At 41.5% G+C, this 10,988-nt stretch overlaps 1 protein-coding gene across 5 annotated transcripts in view; it reads left to right on the plus strand.

Annotated features, from left to right (window-relative positions):
* Positions 1-10,988, plus strand: part of slc2a9l2 (solute carrier family 2 member 9, like 2) — a 408,559-nt gene that overhangs the window by 388,635 nt on the left and 8,936 nt on the right. For 4 of the 5 annotated variants that reach the window (XM_059964824.1, XM_059964823.1, XM_059964827.1 and 1 more), the window contains one exon: positions 2,864-2,991. The exons of the other annotated variant lie outside the window; for it this stretch is intronic. In XM_059964824.1, coding sequence (XP_059820807.1) covers positions 2,864-2,991 — 128 coding nt within the window. The remainder of the gene's footprint in view (positions 1-2,863; positions 2,992-10,988) is intronic. 5 annotated transcript variants of the gene reach the window in all.

Below are 10,988 nucleotides of genomic sequence, written 5' to 3' on the forward strand. Positions count from 1 at the left end.
GAAGACCCCACATTAAGCAGGCTAATTGGTAGCAGGTGAGGTATCATGACTGGGTATAAAAGTAGCATCCATCAAAGGCTCAGTCTTTGCAAGCAAGGATGGGTCGTGGCTCACCCATCTGTGCCAAAATTCGTGAGGGAATTGTTAGTCAGTTCAAAAGGAACATTTCTCAACGCAAGATTGCAGAGAATTTAGGCCTTTCAGCATCTCCAGTACATAATATTGTGAAAAGATTCAGAGAATTCAGAGACATCTCAGTGCGTAAAGGGCAAGGTCGGAAACCACTGTTGAATGCACGTGATCTTCGAGCCCTCAGGCGGCACTGCCTAAGAAACCGTCATGCTACTGTGACAATTATAGCCACCTGGGCTCGGGAGTACTTCGGAAAACCATTGTCACTTAACACAGTCCGTCACTGCATCCAGAAGTGCAACCTGAAACTGTATTACGCAAGGAGGAAGCCATACATCAACTTATGCAGAAACGCCAGCGGGTTCTCTGGGCCCGAGCTCATCTCAGATGGACCGAAAGACTGTGGAACCGTGTGCTGTGGTCAGATGAGTCCACATTTCAGCTAGTTTTCGGAAAAAATGGGTGTCGAATTCTCCGTGCCAGAAATGAAAATGACCATCCTGATTGTTATCAGCGAAAGGTGCAAAAGCCAGCATCTGTGATGGTATGGGGGTGCATCAGTGCCCACAGCACGGGTGAGTTGCATGTATGTGAAGGTACCATTGACTCTGAGGTGTATATTAGGATTTTAGAGAGACATGTTGCCATCAAGGTGACGTCCATGCTTATTTCAGCAGGACAGTGCCAGACCACATTCTGCACGGGCTACAACAGCGTGGCTTTGTAGACACAGAGTGCTTGACTGGCCTGCTGCCAGTCCAGATCTATCTCCTATTGAAAATGTATGGCGCATCATGAAGAGGAGAATCAGACAACGGAGACAACGGACTGTTGAGCAGCTGAAGTCTCATATCAAGCAAGAATGGACAAAATTTCCAATTGCAAATCTACTGCAATTAGTTCCAAAATGATTAAAAAGTGTTATTAAAAGGAAAGGTGATGTAACATAATGGTAAACATGTCTCTGTCCCAACTTTTGTTGAGTGTGTTGCACCCATCAAATTCTAAATTTGTGTATATTTACAAAGTACGATTAAGTTGGTCAGTAAAACTATTGAAAATCTTTTCTTTGTACTTTTGTCAGTTAAATAAAGGTTCACGTGAATTAACATACCACAGATTTTTGTTTTTATTGCATTTTGGAAAATATCCCAACTTTTCTGGAAATGGGGTTTGTAAAAATAAGTTACTGTAAATATTAAAAAGTATTGCAAACAGAGGGTAAATTAGTCCTGAAGTCCAAAAGGGAAAGGTTGATCGAGTTAGGGCTTTTCTCTTTGACCGAAGTAGAATGAAAGATGACTAGGTGAAGGTGTGTAAGAGGCACAGATAGAGTGGACAGCCAGCACCTTTTTCCCAGAGCTGCAATAAATAACTTAGGGGAGATGTGAGATGTAAGATTTTCTTTACACAGAGGGCAGTATGTGCATGGAGTGCACTACCAGCGGTGCTGGTAGAGGGTGATACATTCGGGATTTCAGAGACTCTTAGATAGATGAAAAATACAGAGTTATAGGCTGTGTAGAAAGGAGGGTTTCGATTGATCAAGGAGTGGGTTTATATAGGTTGGTATGACATTGTGGGCTGAAGGGCCCTTGTGCACTGTACAGTTCCGTGTGGGGCCGTCATGTTCTGTACAGTTCTGTGTGGGGTCCTCGTGTTCTGTACAGTTCCAGTTGGGGGCCCCCGTGTACTGTACAGTTCCGTGTGGGGCCATCATGGACTGTGCAGTTCTATGTTCTAGTGTGACTTGGCATCTTGTCCAACTTGTTTAAAAGCAAAAACAATCCAAGTTAGAGATGGTATTGTCAAATGTATTCTTAATGTACCTGGATGAAAGCTGCCTGACATTTAACGTGGTCTGCCACTTAACGGAATGAAATTTTCTGAGCACAAAGATTTTCTGTGTAGTTTTGTGGTGGATGTTTTCTAATCTGCTAATCTGACCCAGTTAAATCACACAGACCCTGGTGCCATGGTGGCATCGCTTGATTAGATTTGAGGTGCTTTAAGGTAGCTTGTTTGGTTTTGCACACCTGTAACAAAATAATTGAGACCTCAGTAGTTCAGGACATTTGGGGAACTAAGCCATGAGACTGTGTGGTAGATTTCAACCAGTAAAATCTCATATTGATGAGATCTCCAGTAAAGTAAATGACACAAAGGTGAGTGTTTTTGTCAAACCTCTACACATTTTACAATGAATGACTAAAGATGAATTTCTCTACTGTTGTTGGTTTAAAAGACCAAATGGTGTGATAATTATTTCAGATCTAGAGGTTTTGAGCTGAATTGAACTTCAGTCCTTGTATGACTTTTTTTCAGATACAATGCCTTCACAACAGGCCTTTCCGGCTCTTCAAGGCATGCTGCTCAGCAGTCCCCTGAGTTAACCCTCGCCCAATCATCAATCACCAATTAACCTACCAACTGGTATGCCCTTGGACTGTGGGAGGAAACCAGAGCTTCTGGAGGAAACCCACGCAGTCACGGGAAACAACTAATAATCTCCTTACAGGCAGTGATGGGAATTGAACCCGGGTCACTGGTACTGTAAAGTGTTGTGCTAACCCCTACACTACCGTGCCACCCTAGGTTTACAAGATGAACTTGGCAACTCACAGCAGTTTGGTGCTTTGCGCAGTGAACAATTGGTGTTTGGGATTCATTGGCTCTTGTGTTGATAAGCTTACATTTATTAATCTGACTGGAACACTTTCCTTCCTTTCAGGTGGGATTCCTTTTGTGCTAACCAGTGAGATGTTTGATCAGTCTTGTCGATCTTCTGCGTTCATGATTGGTGGGACCGTGATCTGGCTTTCCAACTTTTTGGTTGGACTTCTTTTTCCTTTTATCCAGGTATTGTCTAAATGAAAACTGTGAGTGTAGTATAATATGTGCAGCTAACACTTCAATGCCAAAACCAGTTTACTGCCTAATGTACTGGAGATTGAGACAGATTGGGTCCCCTACTGCCTTCCTTTTCGTGCTGCTAGTAACAACAAAAAAAACTGTAATGCGTTTAAAAAAAAATTCTAGCTGGGCATCATTTAGCACTTCGTTGAATACACACAGAGGTCATTCAGATCATTGCAGCTCTTTGAGGAGATTTCCAGTTGCTCATCCATCCCCATTCCCTTTGCATAGTCCTAATGTATTTTTCCTTTACCCTATACCCTTTTGGACATTTAAATCTACTCCCATTGTCCTTCGATGCAATCCAGATTGTAACACCAAATCTAACCTGGTTAACATTTCAATGACCTTAAGCCCCATAACATACCATGAAAGTACAATCGTCAAGCTATCTGCTATAATTTTGGTTAAAATTCATGGTAAAGAATGATGTGTAATGTTCAGCTGAATTCTGGTGACAAGCATGATCCTCAGTTGGCTTGATTTAGTAATCCATAGCGAAGCAAGCAGTAGCAATAAAATAATTGTCAGAGGGTAAAAGCAGCCAAGTTTTCAGCTCCCCTTGCTTAATCCATGATTATTTTTCTGGAAAGTGCACCAGTTTAGAAATTGAGTTTGGGCACAATGAAGATTTGACTTGTCAGTCTCCAGATTTTTCACACCTCCAGCTGTTCACCACACAAGCTAAATTGTAGTGGCTAGATAGATAGTTTCATCATTTAGTTATTGAATATGCACTCTTTTGGGGATTGTGCAGGATTGCGTCAGTGGTGCTGTGTCTGTGCATTGTCCATTATAATAGTCTCCATAAACCTCTGACCTTAAAACCTGTTCTAAAAGTCTAAGTTCAGTTCATTGCCATATGCATGGTGCACAGGTGCAATGAAAACTTACTTGTAGCAGCATCACAGACCAAAAGCATCTTATCAGCAGCATTCATAAGAAAAATGTATTGTGTAGCATAAATAATAAAATAATTTTTACAAGAAAGAGCACAATTAGAGAGTAGAACAAAAAAAATCAAAGTTCTGTTTAGTGCAAAGTGATTGAAGTTAATGCTGCAAAACTGTAGTGATACCGTTTTGCCAGTTGGTTCAAGAACTGGATAGTTGAAGCACAGTAGCTGTTCTTGAACCTGGTGGTATAGAACCAAGGTTCTGTACCTCCTGCCTGATGGTGGCTATGAAGAGATGGCATGGTCCAGATGGTGGGACGATTTGTATCTTCACTTACAATCCTGCTGAATTTTCATTATATGTTAATGATTTTGGAAATAAAAACTTCAGCTGTGATTGTTTGAAGATATGTTTACCCAAAGTTTGTTTCCAGTATCTACTGTATTCTTAATTGATTTGCATAATTGGTCTATTACAAATGTATATACATAGTTTCTTAAAATTGTACAAGGAAGATTTTAAAACCTTACATCTCAAGGTTATAGGGCAAACTGCAACAAACATTTCACCACAAACACTAAGCAATTTTGCTTCTACCTACACTAGCAAATTGGTGGAATGTTAACCTTCTTTAAATATCCAAAATTATTTTCATCAAATATCCATTTATAACATGATTCACAAATAGTTTATAAACATATTTCCAGTAATGCTTTCTAAATTGTTATGTATAAATTCTTCCAGCATATTTACAATTCTTGCCTTAAACAGGTTCAGACATAGTTTCCAATATTAGTAACTTCCCCACCTTGATTCGGTCTCAGTTATCATCTGAGTAATTGTTCACTACTTTCGGCTGGAGAGTTTTTAAGTTTCATGCCATAGTTGATTTGATTTGGGTTTGCATCTTCCTTTTCAGTCTCGCTCTTCATTTTATGTAACTTTCCTTACTGTGATGATGTCTCTTTATGTCAACAGATGTTGGCACTGTTCCAACTGTTGTCTGTACACACCAGCTGTATGGTGAAAAGGCACAACAGTGCCTCTTTCACTTCAGACGGTTGAGGAAGTTTGGTATGGGTCCCAAATCCTACGAACTTTCTACACGGGCACAATTGAGAGCATCCTGACTGGCTGCATCACTGCCTGGTATGAGAACTGTAACTCCCTTATTCACAGGACTCTGCAGAGAGTGGTGCAGACAGCCCAGCACATCTGCACTTGTAAACCTCCCATGATTCAGGACATTTACAAGGACGTGTGTAAAAAGGACCTGAAGAATCATCGGGGACCTGAGTCACCCCAACCACAATCTATTCCAGCTGCTACCATTCGTGAAGTGGTACTGCAGCATAAAAGCCAGACGAAGGGTCTCAGCCCGAAACTTCGACAGCGCTTCTCCACAGCTGCCTGGCCTGCTGTGTTCCACCGGCATTTTTGTGTGCTGCTTAAACAAATCACAATCTATTTGCCTCCAGAGCTGATTTACTGATTTATCAGTCGTGAATTGTGGTACCTTCTACTTTACAAAAAGACCACTAGATAATTTGATGGCGAAAAGGACATCTTTATCAGGGATGGCAAATGATATTTACAATACAGAGGCTTCCAGGCACCTCGTGCGGCCTGGGTGGAGGAACTATATACAATGCATACTGGGAGTAAAAAGAGCGGAAGTAAAGACCCCGCCAACCCCGAATCCCGCCTCTTGCTACCAACAGCTTCCCAATTAGTATTAACTTACTTTTCATAATACATTACAACACTTCTCCCCCTTTAAAATCCAATATTCCCCAAATATAGAAGAACTGGGAAATAAAAACAGTGGTATCATTAGCAACAGGTTACCAATATAAAATACCAAAAAAAAAGTGGTAAATTCAACATTCAATCTAACAACAAAAGAAACTATCCAATCAAAGATTCAGTCTGTCAGGAGGTTTGCGAGGGCGCTGCGATCTACGCACTACCCCCGGTGTCCCAGCAGGCACCACCAGTGAGGATGTTTTGGGTGGATCTAGTGTTGGGGACACGAGAGGGGTCTGTGTGTATGCCTGAGAAGGTCCATACTCTTCAGGGGACTCTGCCCCCTCTGCCAGCATCTCTCCCTCTGGCAAAGTCACTGGTGGACGTGCTTCCCCAGTAGTCTGTCTCACCATTGGAAACTCCATGGAACTATCTACCTCTGATCCTGTGTCAGGATCATGACGCAGGCGCACATGTTCCTGATGTCTGCGGAAAACACGACAGTCGGTCAACTTAACAACATAGGAGACTGGACCACGCAGCTTAAGAATAACACCAGGTAGCCATTGCTGATTGTTTCTCACATAGACATTGTCATCCAGTTCTAATTGTCTGTCTCGCGCATGTTGATCATGTCCCTCCTTCTGCTTTTCCTGCTTTCTCTCCACTTTTGCCTTGATGTCTGGGTGCAGCAGGTCCAATCTTGACTTAGGCCTATGCCCCATCAGCATCTCTGCTGGAGTGCGTGCAGTCGTAGTCTGTGGAGTGAGGTGGTATTTAAACAGCAAACGTGAAAGCCGGGTACTAAGACAGTCCCCTGTCATCCACTTCAGGCCTTCCTTCACTGTCTGAACAGCCCGCTCAGCCAAACCATTTGAGGCTGGGTGGAAAGGGGCCGTCCGAATGTGACAAATGCCATTCAGCCGCATGAACTCACCAAACAGCTCACTGGTGAATGTCCGGCCATTATCAGTGACCAGAGAGTCAGGCAACCCGTGGACTGCAAACACTTGCCTGAGTTTGTCTATGGTTGAGGGGGCTGTGATGTTGCTCATGACGTGAGCTTCAATCCATTTGGAATGCACATCTACCATTACAAGAAACATCTGTCCCATAAAGGGGCCAGTAAAGTCCAAATGTAGCCTAGACCAGGGGTAGACTGGCCACTCCCATGGGTGCAAAGGAGCTGGTGGTGGCATCTTCTGATTGGTCTGACATTGCATGCATGATTTTACCATGTTCTGCAGATCCTGATCCATTCTTGGCCACCAGACGTAGGATCTTGCAAGGCTTTTCATTCAAGACACCCCTGGGTGAGCCTCATGAATTTCCTCCACAATCTGTGAACGGCCAGGGGGAGGCACCATGACCCTCACCCCCCCCCCCCCCCCCCAGAAAATGCAGCCATCCTGCAGACTCAGTTCAGTCTTGCATTTGGCATAAGGCCTCAGTTCCTCTCCTTCCACAACTCTGGTCCAACCCCGGATCCCGCCTCTTGCTACCAACAGCTTCCCGATTAGTATTAACTTACTTTTAATAATACTCACATTATAACATGAATAATTTTTGGCCCAAGTGACAACTGTTTAGCCAAGCATGGCTAGCATTAATATCTAAGGATAAAAATAGAAAGGAAATGTCTTGCTTGATATGTCATGAAATGCACATGATTATCCTTGACAATTCCCTGGTTTCACTGCTGAGCTTGAATCACTGTTTGGTTTCATGCTCTTGGTTCTGCAACAACCTGGAAAGGTCGGCTGTTGGACATGTGACCTTCTCCATGGAGTACCAGTTTCATTCTATGATGACCAGTATGGTTGACCAGTTTCTCCTCCAGTTTGCTGGCATGTAGATTGTACCAAGAACTAACCAAAAGTATTGTAGATTAAAATCTCTGTAATGGCCGCAGTTCAATTGCTTGGATTTTCAAGTTCAAAGTACATTTATTATCAAAGTATGTATACATTATACAACCTTGAGATTTGTCTCCTAGCAAACCATCTGGATGGGAAGAAGTCTACAAAGAGGTCTCTAATATCATCAGTCCCATTACTTTAAATCAGGTATCTCAGTTTGGGAATATTTTAGATTCTAAATTGTAGATGCAATGCATAGTAGCTAATGTAGCTGACTGAAAGAAGAGTGAGGAAGCTATGAACTACAGACGATTAAGTTTAGCATCATTAGTGGGGAATATGAAATTTCTTCAAAGTAGTGAGAGGACAGTTGGAGAAGTTTATCTTCTTCTGCTTGTCAGATGATTGCATTCCTTACATTAATGGCTAGAAGATCTATTTTGTTGAATTGGAAAGAAATTAAACCCCCTATTTCATTGGTTTTCTCAAACTACGTTATGTCTAAATTTGGAAAAAATTAGAAATGTCATATATGACCCTTCTATTAAATTTGAAAAGACTTGGAGGCCATTTATTCAATATTTTCACATGATGTAATTTGACCCTGTTCCAATCCTATTGTTTTTCTGGTTTTGATTATATGTATGTTGAGAGGATCGGAGTTGGGGACGCTGATGATTCTTTCTTTTTATAGATACTATAAACAGCCCATTTTTTTCCTTCCTATTTTCCTTTTTTTTTCTTTATTAGTTAGTGGTTAGTTTTGTTAGATTAGTTTTTCTTAGGGTAATAATATTTTTTTTACCGTTTTCTCTTTTCTGTTTTTTTCAACATGATATACCTAGTTTTTTTTGTTTCGTTTCGTTTATATGATAGTTGGGAAGACTCATGATTTGGGAAGACTTAACTATATTGTACTTATTGCTTGTGTACCCTTTTATGTTCATTTTAATTTTGTAATTTTGTAATCCCAATAACTATGTATTAATCTTATCATGTTGATATCAATAAAAAGATTGAAAAAGAAAGACAGTTGGGGAAGGGGACAGATTCAACCTGGATTTATAAAAGAGAAGTCATATTTGACAGATGTGTTAGATTTTCTGAGTTTGTAACCAGCTGAGTAGATCATTAAATTTGTCTCTAAGAATACCTTCATTAAGATACAGCACAAGAGATTATAAAACATCTGGCACACATGCTGTCAGAGAGTGAAACCCTGTTGACCTGGCTAATGCAGTTGAATGAGTTCCCATCCATTACATGATCAGGTGTTTTGGTACTACATGTAATCTAGTTTCATAAATATTGGACGTAAAAACACCGGCAGAATTGAAAGTGTTCTGTATATTTTCAGGCTATCTCAGGTCATTTATTTCTCTTTTTTATTAGATAATCGCTAATATAAAACTTTACTGAATACTGACAAATAGAAAAATATATCCTTCTGGGTATATCAGCAGGGCAAGGAAAGATGTCCTGCATAGTCATTATGAGGAACACAGTGGATTCTGCAGATGTTGGAGATCTTGAGCAACAGACACACAAAGTGCTGGAGAAACTCAGCAAGTCAGGCAGAACACATTGGAGGGCTGAGACCCGTCATCAGGATTGGAAAGGAAGGGGGCCAAAGCCAGAATAAGAAAGTTGGGGGGGGGGAAGAGGAAGGTGGAAGATTTTAGGCAAGACCAGGTGGGGGGGAATAAAAAAGTAAGAAACTAGGTGATAGGTGGCAAAGGTAAAGGACTGAAGAAGAAGAAATCTAACAGGAGAGGACAGTGGTCCGTGGAAGAAAGAGGAAGAAGGGAACCACAGGGAGATGATTGGCAGATGCAGAGAAGAGAAGGGATTAGAGAATAACCAGAATGGGGAATGGAAAATAGAGAAGGGGGAAGGGGGAGAAATTGATATTCATGCGATTAATTTGGAGACTACACAAATGTAATGTGAGGTGTTGCTCCTCCAACCTGGGTTTGACCTCATCATGGCAACAGAGGAGGCATGGAGAGGATGTTTTCAGTAGTGGGTGAGAGTCAAGGACTGGATAGCAGACCCTCAGAATACATGGATGTCCCTTTAGAACAGAGATGAGAAGTAATTTGGTGATAAGGTGGTGAATCTGTGGAGTTCTTTGTCACAGTTGGCTGCAGAGACCAAGTCATTGTGTATATTTAAAGTGGAGGTTGATGGGTTGATAATTAAAATTGTCACAGTAATGAGGAGGAGACAGGAGAATGGGGTTGAGAGGGTTAATAAATCAGCCATGAATGAATAATGGAGCAGTCTTGAGTAGACTAATTCTGTTCCTATGTCTTATGTCAGAATGGAAATGGGAAGTCGAATTGAAATGGGTAGCCACTGGAAGACCCTGCCAGACAATGCAACAGTTTCAGACTCCTGAATACCCAGAGTCTGGACTAACACCAACTTACTGCTCTCTACTGTGCCTATTGTCTTGTTTATTATTTATTGTAATGCCTGCACTGTTTTGTGCACTTTATGCAGTCCTGGGTAGGTCTGTATTCTAGTGTAGTTTTTTTCTGTGTTTTTACGTAGTTCAGTGTAGTTTTTGTATTGTTTCATGTAGCACCATGGTCCTGAAAAACATTATCTCATTTTTACTGTGTACCGTACCAGCAGTTATGGTCGAAATGACAATAAGACGTGACTTGACTGGATTTTTGGCAGCGAACAGAGCGAAGATACTCGATAAACCAATCCCAATCAATATTGTATTCAACGTAGTCTCTTCTACATTGGTGAGACCCAATGCAGATTGGGGGAGCACTTCGTCTGCCACACCGTCAGGATATCCTGGTATCTATCCATTTCAATACAACTTCCCATTCCCAGTCTGACATGTCTATCCATGGCTTCCTTTGACACCTCATATTCTGTTTGGGTAGCCTCCAACCTGATATCATGAACTTCTTCCACCTATCACCTCCTTGCTTCTTATTTCAACCCCTATATCCCTTTCACTCCTTTACCTTTTTATTCTGGCTTCTTCCCCCTTCCTTTTCAATCATGGCCCAAAATGTCGACTGTTTTTTCCCGCTCCATAGGTGCTACCTGACTTGCTGAGTTCCTCCAGCATTTTGTCAGTCGGTATGGAGCTAGGTTCCAAATGAGGAAGAAGAGCCTCAAATGTAATCACATCTGGATTATTCCCAGAGTTGGATGCAGGATATCTTAGGACAAGTACAATTAGCTAAATGAATATGTGCCAAAAGTTGGTGTGGTAGAAATGGGTTCCAGGTCTTGGACAGTGGTGCCATTTTCCTTGATCTATTTGTCAGTGATATGTCGTAGACTCTCACTTGGCTCTCTTAATTTCTTTTCCAGGCACCTCTATTCTTCTGTAGGACCTCCCCTCTTTTCAGTGTTCCATATCTAGTTATGTTTACTTTTTTATATCTTTATCAGCCCCCTGATATCT

The sequence above is a fragment of the Hypanus sabinus genome, chromosome 3, assembly GCF_030144855.1.
Source record: "Hypanus sabinus isolate sHypSab1 chromosome 3, sHypSab1.hap1, whole genome shotgun sequence".
Classification (NCBI taxonomy): Eukaryota; Metazoa; Chordata; class Chondrichthyes; order Myliobatiformes; family Dasyatidae; genus Hypanus; species Hypanus sabinus.